General features: G+C 41.4%; 1 protein-coding gene across 1 annotated transcript; it reads left to right on the forward strand.

Moving 5' to 3' along the window:
• The first annotated feature begins 188 nt into the window (after positions 1-188).
• Positions 189-19642, forward strand: ttll12 (tubulin tyrosine ligase-like family, member 12). Its single transcript, XM_085385717.1, has 14 exons — positions 189-394; positions 573-748; positions 2164-2362; positions 2636-2795; positions 2958-3091; positions 4490-4566; positions 7095-7211; positions 8532-8720; positions 9756-9867; positions 16343-16494; positions 16971-17052; positions 17144-17212; positions 17514-17652; positions 19198-19642. The coding sequence occupies exons 1-14, from the start codon at positions 254-256 to the stop codon at positions 19347-19349; spliced, it is 1899 nt and encodes a 632-aa protein (XP_085241843.1). The 5' UTR covers positions 189-253; the 3' UTR covers positions 19350-19642.
• Positions 19643-24757: the final 5115 nt, after the last annotated feature.

Here is a 24757-nt window from a genome sequence, read left to right on the forward strand (position 1 = left end):
TGTTGTCCATCTCAGGTTGTATTTACTTAATTTAAAGACCATATTTATTTTTGTTCTGACATGTGAGACTTTGCGTTTTAACCCAGTTACTTTTTTCTAAAAGTGACCTAATGGGTTTTTAATTTGTGAAGTATGTTTTAGTTCAGATAGTCGAAAAACTCTCCCACAATGCATAGCTGTGTAGCTGTTAAACTCCTCCTTCTTCCGGGTTTACTAACGCCGTCTCCACGTGAGATACACTTCCAGTGCAGTAATGTCAACAAACCCCACGGTTCCGAATGGCGCGGAGGACGAGGAGTTCCGAGTGTTCGTGGCTCTCCACAGCGCAGCGCTCCAGGCTTCAGCTATCCCTCCGGTCTACTGGAGGAGCCTGCACCACAAGATCACCAGCGAGGTGTGCTCTGACATCACGAAGCACTGAAACACATGTTCAGTCCTAATAACTGTTTGTTTACTGTTGCAGAAAAAGCTGCTGCTGACATTTCATACACGCTGAGATGCAGCACCTTGGCGTGCACACATTAAAAGACATTCTCCCAGCAGGCCCCTTCATGCCATGTCTGTTTCCGTAGATTTATGATGCCGGGGAAGTTTTCGGAATAATGCAGTTCCAACAAGAAGATGAAGATGAGAGGGAGGGAGATGAAGAAAACGGAGAGGAGAAGAAGAAGGACAATCCTGGAGATGAGATCAGATGTAAAGTGGTTGTAACCCGGGAGAGTGGTCTGCAAGCCTCGGAGCCGACCAGGTGAGGGCGCCAAACGATAACTCTTCTTCCACTGATTGCATGTTTGTCTTTGTGCTCCTTGGAGAGGAAAGGAATGCTACGACCTTAACATTTAAGTGTTTAAATGTCTTATTTATGTCACTATATACGACTGCAGACTGCACGTCAAAGGTGCGGGCTGCACTCTAGTTGTATTTATATAATGTGTTTAAATACAGGCCTTTTATATTAAAAGTTAAAGACCCTCCAATAGTACAGAGAAAACCTGAGAAACCCTTTGGGAATAGCGGGAAGGAAAAACTCCTTTTTAACCGGAAGAAGCCTCCAGCAGGACCCGGCTCAAGGAGGGGCGGGGCCATCTGCTGCGACCAATTGGTCTGATGGGAGGGGACAATTGAGCAAGAGGACCAGACAATAATAACGAATGATTAACTAATGATGTGGTGTATAAACAAAAACAGTATTTTTTTTTTTATTTGATTTCAAACTAAAACTTTTTTACATTTTGTTTCACTTTTTAGCTCAGTTTTTGTTAACTATAATAGCCGTGCCCGTGATAAGGACATAGCTATGATGATCTCCAGCCTCCAACTAACAAATCAACAAAGTAAAAGATAAATTATTTAACAGAAAATTGCTTTTCCTCTCCTCTTGGATGTTACATCATACTTTTTCATATTTGATATTTTGAGATGCTTTGATTCTGCTCCTCCAAAGCTGTGCCAAAGTCCAGGTATCTGGTATATTTATATGAGCTGAGTACTGTTTTGCTTCATATTTCCAAACTGTTAATCCTTGAACAGGTAGTTAGAGGAAGTGGATGGGGTGATGTTCAGAATAGCTGAACTTAATCAGTTGTCTTACCTCATGGTGAACAAGAATAACTGGATAGTTGTTTGTTGTGTTATTGCTGTGAACATTGAAATCCTGACCCTGTCCTTTACTGTTTTATATTTATATAAACAAAATGACACAGAAAACCTTAAATTCATTAACATTATAACAAAATAGTGAGAAGAGAACATCGTTAACAACTGGAATTCTTAAGAAAACCATGGAAATCCCTTTAACCCTTGGTTGTAACTACATTTCATTTTCCGAGCTAAAATGAACTATTGCTTTAGTGACAAGGTTAAAGGTTCATCCAGTAATATTTCATAGACTACAAATGATTAATAAAAGTGCCCTGCAGGTCAGGGTGTCAGCTTGAAGGAATCCAGGGGGAGAGCAGCTGCAGCTTAGTCATATTACACCGCCACAGAAATATTTAACTGCATCGTTTCTGGGCAAATTTCCTGCGGCTACTTTCCATCAGCGCTTTCTTTATGTGAATAAAGAGATTTTTAAGATTTTATTAATCGTCAGCATTTTAAAGCTCTTTAAAGGTAATTTTCCAAACGAACATCTAGCGTGAGATTGTCTCCATATTCCTGCAGCGTTTTCCTGGTGGATCACGCGTGGACGTACCGCGTGGATCATGCCCGGCAGCAGCTGGAACAGATCCCAGGCCTGTTGCCCAGAATGGCGGCCCTTATGGGGCTGGACTTCCATGGTGAGGTCCCCGACCCTGACACGGTGGAGCTGGTGATGGAGCGCATGTGGAAGTACAACCAGACTTATCAGCTCTCTCAGGGGGTGTGTGAGAAAACACTGCTCTTATCACTTAGATATGTACTACACATGATTCTCCTAATACTGTATATTAGATGATTGTGGAGCTACTATAGGAACCATGATGTGAAACTTATTTCAGTATAAAGCAGCTAATGTGTAACACAAACCTGCTGAACGCTTGTCCTTACGAGGGCTGCGCACACTTTGAACAAAAGGGAGTTTGTGATAATAATGACCCGAAAGCCAGAACCTGACCCTCCTCTGCCTCACTTCCTCCCGTGTTTTCCTGTGCAGTCCCCAGAGGACAAGGTTCCCGTGTGGTACGTCATGGATGAGTTTGGCTCTCAGGTGCGGCACTCTGATCAACCGACCTGCAGCATGGCTCCTTTCTTCTACGTGCAGGGCCAGTTAGCCTACACCGTGCTCTGGCCTCTGCAGGACCTGCACGAAGGAGGTGAAAGCGCACACAGCATACACGGAGCGATCACCATGTCACAATTCAGAAAATGAATACATCTGGTTGTCTTTGGATACAAGATACCTGAAATAGAGTTTCCCTGTTAAAACATGCAACATGATTGGATGACATAATGTTTTATTACATTATTATCCACAGATGAAGTTACCCGTGACTATACATATGGAGAGCCAGACCCTCTGGTGCGGCAGTGCCGCCTGTTACCATGGATACCTAGTGATCTAGAAGAGGTCAGCAGCGTCACAGCTGAGCCCCCGGACTCATTCTTTGAGGTGAGGAGTACCACATAAATTTATCAGCCTCAAGAATTCTATTAAACTTTATTCTCATCTCAAACTCAGATTCAGTCTTTTGGATTCTTGATAAAAAAAAAAGTCAAACAGTTCACAAAGTAGTAAATAATGTTAAATAAGTTTCACTAATAGGAGATTTAAATACGACAAAGTATTTTCATTCGGTACCTAAGGCACAGTCCAGTCACCCCTTCCTCATTTCCTAAATTATGATCCAACTGTGATTAACCACGTGTTTTTGAAAGGTGAGTTCAGTTTGATTAAATACACCCAGGCCTGATTACTGGCAGACCTGTTGAATTAAGAAGACACTTAAGTAGAACCAGAACATCTTCCTAACAGTAAAATATGGTGGTGGTAGTGTGATGGTCTGTGTGGCTGCCTGAGAACCTGCAGCACTTGCTGTGGTAAATGGAACCATGAATTCTGCCGTCTACCAAAACATCCTGAAGGAGAATATCCGGCCAGCTCTTTGTGACCTCGATGCACCGTTCTCCCTCCTCCCATCTGGCAGAAGTTTTCGCAGCATCAAAACTGTAACGACCAGACACTGCAAGAGCTTTTCCCCCAAGCAGTCAGAGCCCTCAACTCACTACCACCAGACTGATAAACACAAACACCTTACAGTACTCACCAAAAGACTCAAACACAACACAAACTTCCACAAATGCACTACAAACCGGACCTGGGAACAATCTGCTTATTTGCACACTCAGTCACATAGTTACTGAACACATCTCAAATATATTTGCACATTTTGTCTCTTGCACGTCTTCGTCCGTTCTCGTCTAAAATATCCTGACTCATAACTTCAACCTTGTATTCAGTACCTGCTGCACAATCCACTCCATATTGTCTCTGTCCTGTCTGTGTTTATTACATAGATAAAGTTAGTAATAGTACCTTTTTATCACTTAATTTGACCCAAATTTAGCAAGTTATTATTTATGTGTAAATCCTAGTTTTATATCTCTTGGAGATATATTATTTATACTCATATAAATGCACCAGGGGGACTCGGGGTGAAACGCTGTATACTGTGTATATTGTTGTATTGACAATAAAGTTCTTGAATCTTGAATCTTGAGATGCTGTGGCATGACCTGAAAAACCCTCCAGTGTGGCTGAATTACAACAATCCTGCAAAGATGAGTGGGCCCAGCTGGTTTCCCCTTAATAAGAAACATTTAAAACTGCATTTTTAAAGGAGGTGAAATCTTTGTCCTGGATTTAAATTTGTTTGATGATCTGAAACGTTTAAGTTTGACAAACATATGAAGTCAGGAACACTTTTTCCCACCACTGTATGTGATGTATCCACAGTCAATATCTGAGCTGAACTGAAGCCTAATTGTTGGGTCGTCTCTGTGTCTGCAGAACATTGCTCGGGAAAACAAGGAGCAGCTTCCCGTGGAAATACAGCCTTACACTGTTCCGAAGGACAAAGTCTACAAGTAAGTTTGTCACTGTTACAGAAATCTTTTTTATTATATTTACCTGTAGGGCCTTTCTGAGTTGGGCACTGACTTGCTGCAGACTTCTGTATTTGGATAATATAATAATGATAATGTGACACAGAGAAAGTGGATATCTGAATATGAAGGAGAAATACTGAGCTGGTCCACAGCTTCAGACGTTGCTTGTTCACGCCTGTTCATGTGTGTCAGGAAGGTCGCTGCCTGCCTCCACTCTCTCCCTCACTAAAGATAACACATTTACTTTGTTGGGAATTTGCAGGTCGAGATGATCTCCGTGTAGTGTTTGTCTGACTATAGATAATATTTTAATCTCTACCAACATAGAGGCCAGATTTCAGTGTGTGGTGGAATGTATCTGAATACATAGTTGGTGCTCAACTGAAATCTAAGGTGCATGTACAGGATTCATTGTTTCATGCTACGTCTACAGCTAGAAAAACTTTTCTGAATTTAAAGAAACTCAAAATAACTTCTGCTCAGGGTTTTATACAGCAAATCGCTTCATATATGCTGTCGCTCTTCATCATGTCTCATTCAGTTTATATGCTGCTTTACATCAACATGAGTTCTCATTAGCTCAGTCTCATGTGAACTGAACCTGCTTTTTCCCTTTATGACGCTGTGTTTGTCAGTCACAGCATCACTTCTGTTATTCAAAATCACAGTCACATTGGACTCTGGTGCCTTTCTCACACACACACACACACACACACACACACACACACACACACACACACACACACACACACACACACACACACACACAGAATGAATGAGAGCACAGCAGAATGCTTCGGGAATCTGGGTGAAAAAGTCAGGCGTTCATTACTCAAACATGATTTTCTTACTCATCCTGGTGATTAGATCTGGTCTTGATTATACTTTGAATTAGAATTAAATATGTTGAACTATTAGCAAAGTCACTGCTAAGTAAACTCTACTTTAGCGCTCTGTGTCACCGTCCCCATAAAAAGGCTGGATGTTTAATCCTTTTCCTCCACTTGTGGGTAAAGATAAGCTGGAAGAGATCAATCTCTTTGAGATCGTATATATCAGATGAAGCCGATTAAACATATACAAGAGTATACAATGAGACTGACTGGATGTTATATTTTAAACCAGACTGTTAACCAAAAACAGCTTCTTGGTTTTTCGTCTCTCCATCGAACACATCAGTCTATTTTTGCTGCGGACATAGTGACAGGGTTCGTGCTTCGGTAAGAAGAACAGTTTGTGTTTGTGTTGTGATGCACATGTAATAACCCAGTGGTTCCCAAACCATGAATGGAGATTTTTTAAAACTCCTTTTTTGCATTTAGTGTGGACGATAAAATATTTGCCTTTTTCCACATCACGCTGTGGCCACGTTATTGTTTACATGAGATGAACTGCAGAATGGCAGATAGAGACAAAATCCTGTTAATCTGACTGTCTGGAGGCTTTACACGCTTACATACACAAACAGTTACTGTCTATTTACAAAGGCAGAGGCGTCACGGTGCCATTATTTTACGTGTAGTTGTTTTTTCCTGTGTAATAATATTCAACATTGCTGTCAATACTTTTTTCAAAATCGCCTCTCTGTGCAAAATGGGTTCAAAAACATAAACAGCTGTAGGATCCTGTTCGTCCGTGATTTAGACAGGGGAACAAATCGTGGCAGGATCAGCCTGATGTTATTTGTATCCAGCTGTAACTTTACTGTATAAAGAGCTAACATCTCCAAAATGTCAGGAGCAGTTAGTCATTACAACAAGTGTTTGTGAACTAAAAATCAAGAATGTGGGATCCTGTTCGTCCGTGATTTGAACAGCCCAGTGCGTGCTAGCAGTGTCCAAGCGTTTTTTTTCCCTTTTCATACGGCGCCCGCCCCCTGCAATGGCCCTGCGCCCCCCCTAGGCGGCGGCCCCACACTTTGGGAAGCTCTGTATTAAGCTGTTAGGTTGTAAACTGTCTGGATGAGAACAGACATTCCTTTATTGCATAAAATACATATAATCGTGTTAGCTGATTGTGCCACTCGCTACATACAAGGAAAAATCTGTTTTTGACTCCGCAGACATCTGACTCAAACAGGCTTTCCTTCATACAGTCTTCATTTACAAAGTGCTTTACAAATCCAAACATTACAGCTAGCAGGTGTATTTTCCCGTTTCAGTATAGCTAACCAAACAACGAAGAGCCACCAGAGACTGATTTTTAGTTTACGTCCCTTCGCTTTCCCTGAGTTATTGGGTTTGTTACCAATTACCTAACATAAACTAATGCAAGTCTACTGATCGCAACCAACCAACCCATGATGTCACATAATATACTGACACAAGATGGCGCTAAACATGTTTTCAAACTTTAAGCCCTAATTTCTTAAATCCAGCGTCACAGACAGTCTGTTTTTGAGAGCAGCGCTCAGTTTATAGATAAAGAGTTTCATGTCCACTTTAAGTGCTAATTAAAAAGCTCAACAAAAAGAGTTTTTTGTTATTGTTTTGTTCATTTGTTTCCAGGGTTTACTCTGAAATGTCACAAGTAACAAACAACCTTAGCCACCCTCGGTTCCAGCTGATAGAGGATGAGGACGAGGCAGATATCATTTGGCGCTATAATCACATCAAAGACTACAGGTGAGCAAGCGAAGCTGCATTCATAACTCGGTGACATTATGGAGCTAGACAGACATGATTTCTTCATAAGTGACTGTTTCATACATGGTAGCTGTTGGATTAAAAAAACATGTGCTCAAGGAAACCAGGAAACACCTATTTCTGCAGAGTCACAGCACACAGGTCCTTGGGGCCTTATACACTAGGCTACAGAATTCAGTGAATTGTGCATAATTCTTATGCACTAAGTATAGTGCTTTTCTGATCATTGTGTCAGTAGGTTGTATTCAGTGAACACAAAACCATCACAGTTGGTACTGGTTGGCGAGTAACCTTCTTTAATAGTAATAAATCACACAGCAATAGTACATTCATGTAGCATGACAATATATTAAGTAATCCAAAGTATTCAGAATACGTTACTCTCATTGAGTAACGTAATGGAATACCTTACAAAATAAATGTTGGGCCATGTAATCTGTAATCTGTAGTGGGATACATTTTAAAAATAACCTTCCCAACACTGGTGATGTCCATGGGTCACGTTGCAAAGGGTTTTCATTCAAGCATTTTAGATATTTTTCAGTTTGAAGTTATTTTAGTTTGCCAACTTATTTTTGAGCTTCTGAAAACGAATATGACTGTGTGTAAAAACGGCTAAACACCTGAACGTTTGTTAAACTCTTCAAAATAACACTGAAAGTCTGCACATCAGTCACATTTTGATTGTTTGATTCATGTTTGTGGTGAACAGATTTATTTATATAGCGCCCTAAGGTGCTTAATATTGTAATGTAAAGATCCAACAATAATAGAGATCAGTTGTCCAAAAGGTATGATCCTGGCTGTGTTATAATATTATTATATGTTAACTCACAGTTTGTGTATTCTGTTGGTGTGTGTGTGTGTTGAGTGACTAATAGAAAGACTTTATTAGACTTTATTTCAAAGCTAACACTGATCTTGACCAACTGTCAGGCAGGAATTATGAAAACAGGCTTTATTGTGTGTGAATGCCAAGAACATGTTTTTTTGTGTGACTTAATAAGTAAATAATTAATAATAAACTCTGTATGTTTGTTGCTAGGCTGCGCTACATTGTTGCATAAACATCCTAATCTCAGCTTTAATTGATTCCAACACAATTTTAAAAAGTGACCTGTTTTCATGCTGGGGAGGTATTTAAGTTCATAAATACCAGAAAGTTAAAAGAAGTCTGGGATTATTCTAAGTCTATCAGCAAAGTTATGTTGACACTTGATAAAGCAGCTATGAACCAGCGTTAGGTGAGGTTGCTGTTGGACTGTCTGAAAGGTTAAGTATCATGTTTTGATTTGGCAGCAAACTCAGTGTGGAGCGGCCTCATGTGTTGCTGAACCAGTTTCCCTGTGAGAGCATCATCACGGTGAAGGACTGCCTGGCTGCTGTGGCTCGCAGGGTGAAAGGCAGCCCAGGACCCGACTGGTTACCGCAGACCTTCAACCTACAGACAGAGCTGCCACAGTTCATCAAGCATTACCAGCAACAAAGGTTGGGATTCTGATTTTGTTTGTTTCTAGTCATCTCTAGTTTTTATGACGAATAATAAAAGGAAGGAAGAACTTAACCGCAGTGTTTCACACAGACACCCTGAATAGTATACAGAAACATCTGTGCTGAGTATGGCCTGGAAGTCCTGAGGTCAAAAAGGGACACGCTCCCCTAGGGTGCTTGAGAATGACCGAGCTAAGATCCTGTGGGACTTCCAGATACAGACAAAGTGGTGATGGCTAACATAGTGATGCTGGACAAGCAGAGGAAGACGGTCGTAGTTGTTATCAAATGGCAGCAATATCAGGAAAAAGGAGCACGAGAAGCTTGAGAAGTGCTGAAAGAAGGGAACTGGAAGCTGTACATGTGGGTCACCAGCAACCAAGTATAATCCAGGCTATACTGTAACAGCTTCTGGTAGAGGCAGTGTGATGGTGAGATATCGACCTACTGCCACAGTCTGGGACTGAACTTAAACCCCACCCTGTGTTGTCATCTTTATCAGAGATTAGAGGATGGAAGGGCCTGCCTGCAGTCCCGACCTCCGTCCCATTAAACACTTACAGGGTCTGCTTGGGCATGTTGTGACAAATGCAGATTGAAGGGTGGGATCCCACAACAGTGTGTGACCGTCCTGGTGAACAGGAGAGATCCAGTCTGTGGCTTGGTATGGTTCTTCCACATGTTTATTAATGTTTTAAGGTCTTTACAATGTAAAGCGCCTTGAGGCGACTGCTGTTGTGATTTGGTGCTATATAAATAAAATGGAATTGAATTGTAAAATAATAAACTTTATATTTCTTCTTTCTTCAGACTTCAATCATTAATTTAATAAACAGCAGCAAGCAAAAGTCAATAGCAGCTTAAGCTGTTTGGCATCAGCAGAGATTTTAAAGGGAACAACCCACGAATGCAAGTGTGGACCATAAACAGGCAGTGTTACAATGAAGAAATAATTGAAGTTTCCTTTTATGTATTTATTATTGTTATTATCATTATTAACTGGATAATTAAAAGTTGCCTTATATTTTTCAGGGGAGAAGATAACCACTGGATCTGTAAGCCTTGGAATTTAGCTCGTGGACTAGACACACACATAACCAACAACCTGGATTACATAATCAGGCAGCGAGAGAGTACACCAAAGGTGATGGCACACATACACAGAAACCAAGAATGACACTTATATAAACTTATACAGTGGGGCAAAAAAGTATTTAGTCAGCCACCGATTGTGCAAGTTCCCCCACCTAAAATGATGACAGAGGTCAGTAATTTGCACCAGAGGTACACTTCAACTGTGAGAGACAGAATGTGAAAGAAAAATCCATGAATCCACATGGTAGGATTTGTAAAGAATTTATTCGTAAATCAGGGTGGAAAATAAGTATTTGGTCAATAACAAAAATACAACTCAATACTTTGTAACATAACCTTTGTTGGCAATAACAGAGGTCAAACGTTTACTATAGGTCTTTACCAGGTTTGCACACACAGTAGCTGGTATTTTGGCCCATTCCTCCATGCAGATCTTCTCGAGAGCAGTGATGTTTTGGGGCTGTCGCCGAGCAACACGGACTTTCAACTCCCGCCACAGATTTTCTATGGGGTTGAGGTCTGGAGACTGGCTAGGCCACTCCAGGACTTTCAAATGCTTCTTACGGAGCCACTCCTTTGTTGCCCGGGCGGTGTGTTTTGGATCATTGTCATGTTGGAAGACCCAGCCTCGTTTCATCTTCAAAGTTCTCACTGATGGAAGGAGGTTTTGGCTCAAAATCTCACGATACATGGCCCCATTCATTCTGTCCTTAACACGGATCAGTCGTCCTGTCCCCTTGGCAGAAAAACAGCCCCATAGCATGATGTTTCCACCCCCATGCTTCACAGTAGGTATGGTGTTCTTGGGATGCAACTCAGTATTCTTCTTCCTCCAAACACGACGAGTTGAGTTTATACCAAAAAGTTCTACTTTGGTTTCATCTGACCACATGACATTCTCCCAATCCTCTGCTGTATCATCCATGTGCTCTCTGGCAAACTTCAGACGGGCCTGGACATGCACTGGCTTCAGCAGCGGAACACGTCTGGCACTGCGGGATTTGATTCCCTGCCGTTGTAGTGTGTTACTGATGGTGACCTTTGTTACTTTGGTCCCAGCTCTCTGCAGGTCATTCACCAGGTCCCCCCGTGTGGTTCTGGGATCTTTGCTCACCGTTCTCATGATCATTTTGACCCCACGGGATGAGATCTTGCGTGGAGCCCCAGATCGAGGGAGATCATCAGTGGTCTTGTATGTCTTCCATTTTCTGATGATTGCTCCCACAGTTGATTTTTTCACACCAAGCTGCTTGCCTATTGTAGATTCACTCGTCCCAGTCTGGTGCAGGTCTACAATACTTTTCCTGGTGTCCTTCGAAAGCTCTTTGGTCTTGGCCATGGCGGAGTTTGGAGTCTGACTGTTTGAGGCTGTGGACAGGTGTCTTTTATACAGATGATGAGTTCAAACAGGTGCCATTCATACAGGTAACGAGTGGGGGACAGAAAAGCTTCTTACAGAAGACGTTACAGGTCTGTGAGAGCCAGAGATTTTCCATGTTTGAGGTGACCAAATACTTATTTTCCACCCTGATTTACGAATAAATTCTTTACAAATCCTACCATGTGGATTCATGGATTTTTTTTTCACATTCTGTCTCTCACAGTTGAAGTGTACCTCTGGTGCAAATTACTGACCTCTGTCATCATTTTAAGTGGGGGAACTTGCACAATCGGTGGCTGACTAAATACTTTTTTGCCCCACTGTATATGTATGTGTATGTGTTCAGAAAGGGCCTTCTGTATCACTTTCCAAACCGCTTCCACTTGACCTCAGTGGTGGATGAGGTCAAAGAAAGATGGGTAGAAGACTTGATAATTAATTAGGAAACGAGAAGAGCAGTGTGATGAGAGTGACCATAAACTAGTCTTACACCCTGGACAGGTCGCTGGCCTGTCGCAGGGCTAACACAGAGTTACAGACAACCAGTCACAATGACATTCACACATCAGAATTATGCATGATTAGCTGTTATTAACTACTATTGTTAACTTCATTAACTAATAGATATTCTCATTTTATAACACTGCATTACTTTACAAAAATAATACAGTAATTCTAGAACAGTTCATCTGCTAATAAGGTTTGATTTGATCCCATCTGCTCCCGTGGTGCATGCCAAATATCTCTGGGCAAGATTAACCCCCAAGCTGCTCTCTGACGCGTCCATCGGGTATGAGTGCGAGAGTGTGAATGTTAGATTAGCACAGAAAACAGTGATCAGGTAGAAAGGTGCTGTATAGGGACCACTCCATTTAACCACATAAGACATATATGATGCTATCCTTTCTATCTGTAACTCATATATTTATATTTACTGTTATCAGAACACAGGATCGATACGCTAAGGTAAAACAAATTTCCATCACAGAAATCTTCAAAGGGATACAGAGTTGCAGACTCCGTGCTGCATGACTTTAAGATTCACACGGTGTCAGGACTGTAAAGCTCACAGTTGTCAAAGGAGCTTGCAAAGAAAAGCGTCTGGACTTCTTTAGCCCTTGTGTTGTCCACGGGTCATTTTTGTCCTCTAAAGAAATCTTTTGCTATCAAAAATAACAGAAGTTATTCATTACTATACTATGAATGATTGGAATAAGTTTCAAGTAATTTGATTTATTTATGTGGTTTTTATTGAATTTTATAACGTTGGTGGTCCTCGTGGACAAAAATGACCCCAAAGTACAAAGTGTTGCAAAGAGCCGTATTTTCACACCATACTGTTTTCAAACATCTTTGATCTTGGATCACTGATGTGTGGGGTCAAGCACTGGTCATAACAACCACAACAGGCAGCACAATGAGGAGGCAGGTGCTCTATATTCAATGAAATTTTATTTATACAGCGCCAAATCACAACAACAGCCGCATCAAAGTGTTTCGTATTGTAAGGTAGACTCTACAATAATACATACACAGAAAGTATCCTCAAAAGCCTCCATTGCACTGGAGATTTGCATACTTTGATGAGCATACTTTTTTTTACCATGTTGTGCAAAACAATGACCAGTAGGACAAAGCACATATTGTCCTCTAGTATAATGAGGAGGGAGAATCAATGTTCAGGAAGATCCAGGGTTAGAAGATATAGAAAATATTGTCAATATTTAGAGCACATGCTACCCTTTCTCTGAAAAAGCACATCAGCCACCTGCAGAAGTGGAAGAAGGCTATGAAGTGAAGAAAAGTGATGAAGAATCTGAACTATGTTCAAGTAGGTTCTCAGGCATCCAGGACATGGTAGTCTGAGGAGCTTGGAGAGAAAGTGACTGGGCTTCTTGAAGTTTCTTGAATTTTCAGAATGTGAAACTGAAATAGAAGATGTGTCAGAGGACTACACATCATCCATTTCAATTATGATGAAGACAAAGAATCAAGCAGGAAAGAGGAATCAGCTGAGACAGAGGAATATTTGCAGTAACGTGAGGAAACACTGATCTGGTCTTCTAACCTTCCCAGTGACAGACGATGCATGACTCTCTCATGTGCCTCAGAGAAAGATGATCTACCACAGTCCAAGCACATGTGCCAGGTCCCATACTCCTTCAGTGGCTTTTCTACTCGAGTACTGAAAGCATTATACACAGTGTATTCTGCTTGTATTCTGCTTTTTAACGTTCACATGCCAATGGATGCATCAGAGACCAAGTTGGGGTTCAGTAACTTGCCCAAGGACACCTTGGTAAGAACTCCAGACTAGAGCACACAGAGATTGAACCAACAACCATCCAATTAGCAGATGACCTGCTCTACAGCCAACTCAATGACGAACAAGGAGGGACAACAAGAGAGGAAGAAAAATGGACCGAATGCAGCTGTAGGCATATGTGGGTGTGTTGATTCTTACTGCCGTGCATCCAGTAGAGTCGCTACGGCCAGTTTATGACATCCTGAGTCTGGTAGAGAAGTTTTCATGCTGACACAAGATTAATCATAGAAGCACAAAAAGGACATAATTTCTTGATAAAGACACAATAGATGATCGTCGTTCATGACACAAACGTGCTCCCATTTGAGGTGTATGATGTGTGTTGGTGTTGACTTGACTTGAAACACAAGTGGGTGTTCCTCCTGCTGTGATGTAAGATCCTGGTACTGATGTGACTGTATGAGCACCAAGTCCCCTTCAGAGGACTCTGTCCCCTCCAACAGAACATCCAAGTGTTGATACTAGTAGTTAAACATATGCCGTTTTATGACCAGTAGTCAATGTAGTAAATTAGCTTAACAGCTGTAGGCCATATATTATCCTTTAGTTCTAATGGTGTGCTATGTATGTAGTTTAGTCTCTATTATACTCTTGAATAAAAGAAACATAATCATTTGTAGTTCATTAGACAAAGTGTGCATTACTCTGTATCCTTGATCAGCTGTGAATGTCTGACACTGTTTTCTTGAGATGTTTTATTGCTGAATCATGTGAAGAAGGCTGTAAGAGGGAGACTAGGTGTCTGGGCAGAAGAGATAAAACCACATTCCTTACCCCCCTTCCTGCTTTACACAGAAAGACAGGGAGGCAAGGTCAGGAGCCAGGCTCGCTAAGAATTAGAAAAACATGTGAAGATGCAGCTTTTATGACAAAGAGGGGGGCTGTGACTAGCTATAAAAGTCTGTGAAAGTTGCTACCATTTTGAGACATGCTGTCGAACCTCTGCAGGCATCTCTCCCGTCCGGACGTTGTAATGCTCTGACTGTTGAATTGTATGGAAATAAATGATTGTTGATTGAGCATTTATACACCGAGTATTGTCCTTCCTTCAGCCCAAAGATTCAAAGAATTGGGAGATTTCAACACAAGTAAACCAGGGAACTTTGAGACAAAAACATGGGCAGCATGTGATGCAGGTCCAGCTGTACATGGAACATGCTCGTGTGCGATGGCAAACCGTCTGTCCTGCAGTCAGGACACGAGTTGTCCCTAACATTGCAGGTTTCCAAAAGAAAACAATCACCTGTAACAGCTTGTTTACTGTATATGCCCCTTGGCCTGCAACTGCAGAAAGAAAGCTGTCCATGATGGGACCAGTGCAGAGGAATAAACCTGAGCTTCCTCCTGCACTTGGGTCAAATATGGACACGCCTTTGTCCTCATGAAAGTTTGCCTTCACTCAGACTCATGCCCTCCTACCATGCCAAAATATAGAAAACTGTCAGGCAATGAGTTGGAATAAAGTTGAATAAAACCTTGAAACACAGAGATGGATGATATTTTATACTTGTTGCTTCAAAGCAAACGGGGTCATTTTTGAGCCCTGAGGACCACAGGTGTGATTATGTGCTGCCATTTAAAATTTATAAATGGTTCAAAAAAAGAATTCTCACTAAAGTTCAACATACAGCACTCTGTATGTTGAACTTTAGTGAGAATTTTTTTAAAAAAATTTTTTTTTAAATATTTAATTTAATTAAATATTTAATTTTCTTGTTTTATTTTCGCTAAAAAACAGGGTGTATTTTTTGTAAACAAGGTCTGGTAGCCCTAAAATGTAAAATGTTGGGTAAATTATGTGTTAATGTGTTGGTCTTAAGTAAAACTAAGGTGTAACACTGAATTGATTGACAATTTATACTTTATACTTTAAAAAACAGTCAAATGAAGTGGAGACACTTTTGACCCCTGAGGACCACCAGTGTGATTATTTGCTGCCATTAAAAAAATTTAAATGGTTCAAAAAAAAATTCTCACTAAAGTTCAACATACAGCACTCTCTAGTTATTCAGATAGTCAAAATTACCTAAACAATTAAATATTTAATTTTCTCAATTTGTTTTCGCTAAAAAACAGGGTTTATTTTTTGTAAAGAAGGTCTGGTGGCCCTAAAATGTAAAATGTTGAGTAAATTTTGTGTTAATGTGTTGGTCTTAAGTAAAACTAAGGTGTAACACTGAATTGATTGACAATTTATACTTTATACTTTAAAAAACAGTCAAATGAAGTGGAGACACTTTTGACCCCTGATGGCTCGCATTGTATGCAAATCGGGAGGACATCACAAGGGTTAAGTTGCTTGAAGACGTTTCACCTCTCATCCGAGAAGCTTCTTCAGTTCTAAGGTCAAATGGTGGAGAGTCCCAGATATAAACCTAGTGGGAGTGACCCCCCACAGAGGGACAAAAGGACCCCCTGATGATCCTCTAATCGCCTGAGCCAAGGTGGGAAACTGGGCGTGGGTCCCAATCAGCCAGAGTTTCGGGTGAGTTCATTGTGAAACCTGGCCCCACCTTATCATGTGAATTCCTGAGGTCAGATGGCCCAGGATGTGAGTGGGCGTTAAGGCGTCTGGGGAGGGATCTCAAAACTGGATTATAGATGGCAGAGAGTTGGTGTCGTAAACCCCCGCCTCTGTTCAAAGATGGTCGCTCACAGTGGACATAGATGGCTTCTTTCACTCCTCTTTCAAACCATCTGTCCTCTCTGTCCAAAATGTGAACATTGGCATCCTCGAAAGAGTGTCCTTTATCCTGTCATGACCTGGATGACTGAGAACCTTCACAGACAAAGCTCACAGTTGTTTTCATGTTCCAGGTGGTGTGCAAGTATCTCGAAGATCCAGTCCTGTTCAACAGGGAGGAAGTGGGAATGGTGAAGTTTGACATTCGCTACATGTTGATGTTGCGTTCTGTGCAGCCTCTGCGTCTCTATGCCTATAATGTCTTCTGGCTGCGCTTTGCCAACAGGTAAGAAATGCATACATACAGAAAGAGTTCTTTCCTGTAGGGTACCTTTCTCTGCACAGTCTGATTCCTCAGACTTTGCTTAGTGTCCACAGATTATTAAGTATGGATTACATCCATACTTAATAATCTGTGGACACTAAGCAAAGCGAAGTCAGACAGGAAAAGGCAGATGATGGCTCACACTGCTTTTGTGGCACTCATTAGTTTGTTTGTTCTTGTTCCATTTGATGTAAAAAATAACAGCACAATTTAATTAAATATATCAAAAGTTAACATAGAAGTTACAAACCAACCAAAACTAGCAAAATAATGTTTCTGTCTATTCTTTCATATTCAAAGATTGTCTTGTTTCTTATCCATCGATTGGCTCTTCACGAAGTTAAACCTGTTTGTTGTTAAACCTGGCAGTTTGTTGTTGCTCCTCCATCCTTGACCCTTTGCCGTGCTGGTGCTGATCTTTCGGTGTTTCTGCCTAGACCGTTCTCCTTGGACCATTTTGATGATTACCAAAAGCACTTCACTGTCATGAACTATGCCGAGGGGGTGGAGCTTAAGCAGGTATCTTCTCTATTTTAATTTGTATGTCTTGCCATAGCTGTTGTCGTCATCAAAGTCTAGTGATAACAGTTTGGATGGGTCCCTTTCGTAGGTGCACTATGATGAGTTCATCCCAATGTTTGAGAAGCAGTACCCACAGCATCCATGGAAAGAAGTGGAAGTGAGTGAAAATGTTAAGTGCTTTTCAGTTTAGGATGCTCTTTCTGAGAGTTTAGGGAAATGGTTTGTTTATAAGAAGTGATACCAAGCTGGTCACTGATGTTTTCAGTCATCAGTGGCATGTCAGCACAAATTATGATTCTTCCAGGAGTATCTAAAGCCCTCACACCACCTGTTGAATCTGCAGATTAGGTAGCAGCATCTGCACAGATTGTGAAGCACGTGTGACAGTATCTCTAAGGCCTTAATCCTAGTATGGTTATCGTACTCAAATCTGGGTTTCTGTCCATTTTTCTTTACAGGGAGAGTTATTTAAAGCTTTCAAGGAGCTCTTTGAGGCAGCCACTTCTAGACCGGCACCATATGGTATTTGTCCCTATCCTTCATCCCGGGCCATCTATGCTGTAGACCTCATGCTAAAGTGGAGTAGAGGACAAAATGGTGAGCATTTATCCTACTGATCATCAAAGCCAGTAACATTTGTTTGAGCCTCAGAGGAATGGCACCTTAACCACATTTGTTTCAAAGGCAAGCTCTCTTTTCATTTGACCTGGCTCATGTTTTTTCTTCTGTGACCTTTGGGAGCATCTCTCTACATTTATTTTGTCTCCCCAAATTCATTAACACAAGATTCTGTAACTTTGAGATTCTGCTTCAATCAAGGTTGAGAGGGCGGAGGAGAGGTTGCAAATTTGTCCCGTTATGCATTCCCAGGCAGAAAAGAATCACACAGACTCATTTAAAAGCTGTGCAAAGCATGTTTTACCATCATTCAACTTTCTGGAAAGCTCGGAGGAAATCCACACTGTACAAGTACAGATTGCAAGATAAAAAGGATCATCATGTACAGCAGCCCTGACAGTAGAAAAGAGGTTAAAGTGGGTTATAAGTTTAAATACTTAACAAGCAAGTTGCATTTTAGCAGCATCTCTTGCAGCAAACTGGCTCTCAGAACCACCGTCACAAGTTCAGATCAGGCTGGTGTCAGGCTGCATGAGAGGCATTTCCATCCTTCGCTCCACGTGTGAAGAAATCAGGATGTCAGTGACACAGGACGTTAGCTGTCCAATTCTGATACAAGGTTTTTTCTCTCTTAAATGATTTAGCTGCTTGGTAGACTCTTCCATGTGATTAACACTCTCCCTGATGCACAGCTAGAATTGAGTGAATGTCTGTATTTGTGTAGTAAATATGTAAAAGAGGTCGCTTTCACGACTAAATCAAAATGAGCCCTTGTAGTATCTATCGACATTTCAGAGGCCTTATTGAGCTCGAGGTCTTTTGAAGACAAAGGCTCAGAGTAAAACAAGGATTCATGAAAGTGACAGGAGAAGGGTACAGATTAAAGAAAAGAAACTCAAAACCCCTTTTTTACAACAAAACATGCAGACCCTACCCCAGAGTCTGAATCCTTGTAATCGTGCCTTGGTGCATCTGAACCAGAATAAAGTGTCTGTATCTAGACTTCAATTCAATTCAGTTTTATTTACACAGCGCCAAATCACAGCAGCAGTCGCCTCAAGGCGCTTTGTATTGTAAGGTAGACCCTATAATGATACATACAGAGAAAAACCCAACAATCACATGACCCCCTATGAGCAGCACTTTGGTGACAGTGGGAAGGAAAAACTCCCTTTCAACAGGAAGAAACCTCCAGCAGAACCAGGCTCAGGGAGGGGCGGGGCCATCTGCTGCGACCGGTTGGGGTGAGAGAAGGACGACAGGATAAAGACATGCCATATTTTGCAGTTATTTTCTGCTTATCCAGTCTTCTTAAAATATGGCATCAAGAAATGTGTTTACTGTGAGCTTCAGAGAGCTTAATGAGACAGTGTCTTTGGAAAGTGTTTGGCTATTTCGGCCCATTTACAGTCTTTTTACAAAACTACACCTGTTGGCGGCACAACAGGTGTAGTTTTGTAACAAGACATTGCACATATCAGCTTATCAGACTAAAACTTTATTTACTGTGTTCTCATCCTTCAGGTGAACGTATAATACAACCTCAGATCCTAGAGTTGAACTTCAGCCCAGACTGTGCCCGGGCCTGCCTCTACCACCCTGACTTCTACAACCACATGTTTCAGACGCTGTTCCTGGATCAGCCTGAGGAGTGCCCTGTCACGCAAATCATGTGATTAACCGAACATGATGGAGGAGTGTCTTTAGTTTATGTTTTCATGCTTCAAGTTGCTGAAATCTTCCCCTTATCCATCTGCGCTGCATAGGTTTGGTGGAACTCCCTGTATGCGAGATAACAACTGTGCATACTCTGCTGGTTGTGTGCTTGTAGAGTCGTATAGAGGAACACCTTGTCAACTCTGTGTTGCACAGTGAGATTAAAAATGGATAAACTTCAGTTTCTGTTAATGATTTCTCTTGATGTAATCTCTTTAGTTTCACTGTTCATTAAAGCCATATTGTACTCTTTCATCTGTGTCATTATAATTACTTTTTCTTTCTTTTGCTGTATGTTTCCTCATGCACACACGGCTGACATTGTTCTGCAGTTCCTGCAGACAGTAGCTCAGAAGACGTCACACATATACTGCATACAAAAAATGAAAGATATAGTTCGAAACTCCATCAAAGAAAAAATCCTACTGGACATGTGATATGTGTTGATGCAGGCCCTATTAGGATCCCAGAAAGTTGATTCTGTTTATCTGGATGCAGCGTGTTCAGTGGGAGAAATGTTTCGTCCCAAGTGACTTTTTTTAGTCTCAGGCTGAGACTGTGAAATTGCCATCAGTAATGGGAGCACCAACTGGGTGAATCAGGTCATAAAACCTGTTTTCATTCTATGCTGTAGTGTTGTAAATAGACAAATTAGAAAAGTGTAACATCATAATTCTAGAAAATAACCAAAAATATGCTGTTATTACAACTATGGTTATTTTAGGGGTGCTCTGATGATACCTAAGCACCCCCAAATGGGTCTAAATTGGTTATGTGTCAGTATAATACAACACCGACTGAACACCATCCCCAAAGATACAGCAGCAAGTGGATTGCTGTGTTTTATTCATCGGGGGAACCAAACAGCCTCTGGCTAAGAGGATGACACACCACAGAAGAGCTAACTCATCAGGCCAGGACTCTGCAGTGTTTACACCTACACTCAGTGGCCAGTCTTTCAGTGATGAGGATGTACACATTCTGAACAGGCCTGGTTTGAGTCCAGGCTATCCTGAAATGTGAGTGAAGGAAATTGCCGTCCCGGGTTTCCTCCGTGGCGTGAGCGATAAGCAGAGTTCTGTCCTTTCCTTCTAAGATTCCTAATTATTTAAAGTAACACTCAGGTATGCCGTTCAGCTGGGTTAGTTACAGCGCCGGGAGCAGCTTGGGAGAACAAGGAAACACAGACTGCTTCAGGTTGCCTTCCCAAATCAACTCAAAGGTTTATTTGATACACAGCAGTTTATATAGAGGAAAAAAAGGTTCGTGTGTCAGCTTTCCCAGTTCAAACCGGTACAGACTAAATAAGGAAACGTCTTCCTGCCTTCTGAGCAAAGTATCCCTTGTGTAGTTTATCAGTTCAGCTATAATTTATGATCATCCCAGCAAAATACACTCCTAGACATAAAATACAGAGTTCTTTCATTAGTGAATTCTGAAACAAACCACCTGGCCTTTAACGAGCCTTTTTCTAAAAGATAAGGAAGGGAGGATGGGAGTAAGGAAGTGGTCTCGTCTCTGTGGTGTTTTCGACCTTGGGGTACCAGCCTGTGAGTCTTACACATTAATTCTTGGGTCACAGAGAAAGAGAAAAACAACTATTAGATGGGCCTTATTGAGTAACAGTTTTCACTACAAAGCAATATCCTGTAAATGCTACCATGGTATCAAAATATCACAACAGTGAGGGGTAGAGTTGGTTGTAGCTCAGGAGGCAGAGCAGCATCTACTAATGCATGTTAGCTAAAAGTACTTCAGCCTAGAAAAAAAGCGCTTGTATGAAAGGGTAAGTCGGGTTGCATAATGCCTTGAGTGCTCAGGTAGAGTAGAAAGCAGCAGTGAGTCTAATGTGTTAGGAATGATGGAAACAAAGTGGAAAGATGCTGCAGCAGAGGGTCCACTTTGTAGAAAAATGATAGTCAGTACTTTGTATGACCCCCCCCCCCCACACACACACACACACACACACACACACAGTCTTGATGCTTGCTCAGTCATCCAGGTAAGGAAATCCAAAAAAGCTGATTCTGTCGTTGTCAGTGGGAGAAAACACTACGTCCAAACGCTGTATGACTGACTTCTCCTACTGACGTCTGATATTCAATGTCCCAGAAGTTTTCTATAGGCCAGCTGAGTGTGAGGGGCAGTAACTGGTATCAGTTCCTTCATCCTCCATTACAGTTCACAACATATTACCACACACACTCACAGGCCCTTGAGGGGCCCCCCCAGAGGCTTGTGGGTGGGACTGCTGCAGTGGCCCCGTTCACCCCTTAACTGTTATCTGCCCTTCATTTTTATCTGCATCTTAGACAATGACAGGGGATGTGCGCTACTGTTCAACAGTTAGGCTAAACAGTCTGCTTGCTGGGGGGGCAAGTGGTCATTGTGTCTGCATGTGTGGCTTCGTGTGTCTGTGTGTCATTGGTGGGTATGTATGAGTGAGTGAATGGTATGTGTGGCTGGGCCTGGGTCCCTGTGGGACATGGTCACAGAGGAAAAGCAAAATGTGTTTGGCACAACAGTGCAAGCAGATCTTAATCGCAAAAGCTGCCAGACAGGACAGGGTTAATTAAATCATGTGTTAAAATTCAAAAAAGCAGAGGTTTTGGTTTCTTTGTTTTTCCCCCTTTTCCCTTCCCGCCTTTATTCTCAAATATTCACAGGAGGAATTGCCGGGCTGTCTCCACCTAAAGGCAGACCTCAGTGTTAGACTACAAGCACAGGTTCTGTTGACAGAGGAGGCCGTGCCTTTGCCGTTGCTGCACCCAGGCTATGGAATACTCTCCCTCTTCATATTCGCGCGTCAGATTCCATTCAGTCTTTTAAATCACGTTTAAAAACGTATTTGTTTGATCTGGCATTTAAGGCGAATTAGGGTAATTTACATCTGGCTCTGTATTTAGATTATGTAATTATCTTATTTTATATATTTGTAATTTATATTTTATTGTGATTTTATTTGTACTGCGATTTTAATGGAAAGCACTTTGGTGTACTTCGGTCTTAAAAATGTGCTATATAAATAAATTTTGATTGATTGATTGATTGATATGGTGAATCTTAAGCTGCCTCATTAACTATAAGATGACATAAACTACACAAACAAGTTGTTTTTGTAAAGTTTTAATTTGCCCTTGGAAGGGGATCAATTCTGTTCTTAGCTATAAGAATAGAATAACAGAGAAGAGCTGCCTCGACGGGGCAAGACTCGGCTGTCCATCTGCATCTGAAGGACAAAGGTCAATGTTCACATTCTGGACAGAGAAGACAGATGGTTAGAAAGAGGAGCGAAAGAAGCATCTATGTCCACTGGGTCCGTGAGTCGTTTGGTACCGGGCCGCGAGAGTTGAGGCTCAGGTGTGAAATGTTTGGTTTTCAGGGTTTTTATCGGTTTCCAGCGTTATTTTGTTATCGTTTTATCGTTAACTCGGTTTTCCTGGGTCTTTTCACGTGTGTTATGAATAAATCTTCTTTTTTTCGGTACCGGTACTAGTTTTATTTTGTTGTATTTAAGGCCGGTCTGTGAGAATATTGTCGGGCATAAACCGGTCCGTGGCGCAAAAGAGGTTGGAGACCACTGAGGTAGAGGATCAATAAGGGGTCCATGACCCTCTTGGGGGGACACTCCCACAGGATTTAAATCTGGGACTCTCCACCATTCAACCCTAGAACTGAAGAAGTTTCTCAGATGAAACATCTTCAAGCAACTTAAAGAAGTCCAGACGCTTTTCTTTCCAAGCTCCTTAGACTACAGAGAAGGCCGAAATCCTAAAAAGAAAAAGATCTATTCAAGTATGTACAAATATAGCACAACCATCACACCTACAACTCCCAGCAGGTTCAAACAAGGTCACATTGTGTCATACAGAAAGCATAGAGATGTTTTTGTGGGTCTCAGACACCCCTGGTGGTATAGCAGAATAGAAGGAGAACTAAAATAAAAATAGGAATTTTACACTGAAGTTTAAGATTCTTCAAAATCAGAAAAGGTGGAATCCAATCAGGGATTGAGGACAGGTCAGTCAGAGACTGTAGTTCAAAGTCAGGTGTACTCGGAACCAGCTGGGCTGAAAGAGATCTCTAGGAATGGACTAGGTGGTCTGTTCCCAGAGAGCCAAATAGAGATGACTTGGGGTCCAAACGGTCAGTCCTCTTCAGGTAATTTAATGGTTTTACAGGTGGAGGCCACTGACCTTTCCCTCCTCCTTTGCGTATACTCATGCACTGTATATAATGTTCTGTCTCTCTCTTTGTCTTTGCACAGTCAAGGAGCGTATCAGGTCACATTTCACTGCGTGTTATACCTGTATAACTATGCACATGACAAATAAAGAATCTTAAATCTTGAATCATTTTTTCTGACGATTTTGTTTTCACTAGTTTTGCATTTGGCTTCTAGTTCAATTCAATTCAATTCAATTGTTTTTATATAGCGCCAAATCACAACAAAAGTCGCCTCAAGGCGCTTCATAGATACAGAGAAAAACCCAACAATCATATGACCCCCTATGAGCAGCACTTTGGCGACAGTGGGAAGGAAAAACTCCCTTTTAACAGGAAGAAACCTCCGGCAGAACCAGGCTCAGGGAGGGGCGGGGCCATCTGCTGTGATTGGTTGGGGTTAGAGAAGGAAGACAGGATAAAAGACATGCTTTTCCAGTTTAAGATACTCCATAACTTCTGTGATCCATTGTGAACATGAAGGGGGTGAGGAGTCTTTCAGTGCAACAGCACAAGTCTCCTGGCTAACAGAGGACAAAAGCATCTTCAGCTTGTGTTTTTTCAGATGCCTCCCCTGTGGTACCAAATAGAGCAACAAAGCAACATGGATCAAATTTTAAAAAGAGTAGAGAATTGCCAAAACTGATGTAGCATTGAATGTGTCCAGGACATATGTAGGAGGATCGCTGGAGCCTGCCTACATTTATCACAGGTAGAATCCAGATCTGGTCTAAATCGGGACAAATCTTTGACGAGTATGACATTGGCAAATTGATGATGAACAAATCTTACTTATAATTTTTAGGCAGTCTTCCCTGGAGATTTCAACATTTAAATCCACTTCAAACTTTACTTTTACGTGATTAAGAGTGGTTGAGCTGTGGATTCGTTTTTTATAAATGTTACCAATAATTCTGATCAAATGCTACTTTAAAAGTATCATCTAGCAGAGAAACAGCTGGACGAGAGGGGAAATGTCAATATAAAATTGTACTTATTAGTCAGTATAAGCTTTTAAATGATATAAGTTTGCATATGATAGAATACTGCATGATGACCTTTTTATGACTTAGACTGTTGTCCACTACAAGACTGTTTCTCACAGCGATAATAGCTGAACAAGCTGTTATTATTTCACTCCTGC

This window comes from Rhamphochromis longiceps, linkage group LG17 (assembly GCF_057381845.1).
Source record: "Rhamphochromis longiceps isolate RC_006_pf linkage group LG17, R_longiceps_female_GT1.1, whole genome shotgun sequence".
Taxonomy (NCBI): Eukaryota; Metazoa; Chordata; class Actinopteri; order Cichliformes; family Cichlidae; genus Rhamphochromis; species Rhamphochromis longiceps.

What these genes read in the sequence shown, in the direction of transcription:
- ttll12 (XM_085385717.1), top strand. Translation starts at nt 254, where the DNA reads ATGTCAACAAACCCCACGGTTCCGAATGGCGCGGAGGACGAGGAGTTC. An exon ending in GCAGGACCTGCACGAAGGAG is followed by an intron (nt 2,796 to 2,957) that starts GTGAAAGCGCAC and finishes TATTATCCACAG; the next exon opens with ATGAAGTTACCCGTGACTAT. An exon ending in AGCGAGAGAGTACACCAAAG is followed by an intron (nt 9,868 to 16,342) that starts GTGATGGCACAC and finishes TTCATGTTCCAG; the next exon opens with GTGGTGTGCAAGTATCTCGA.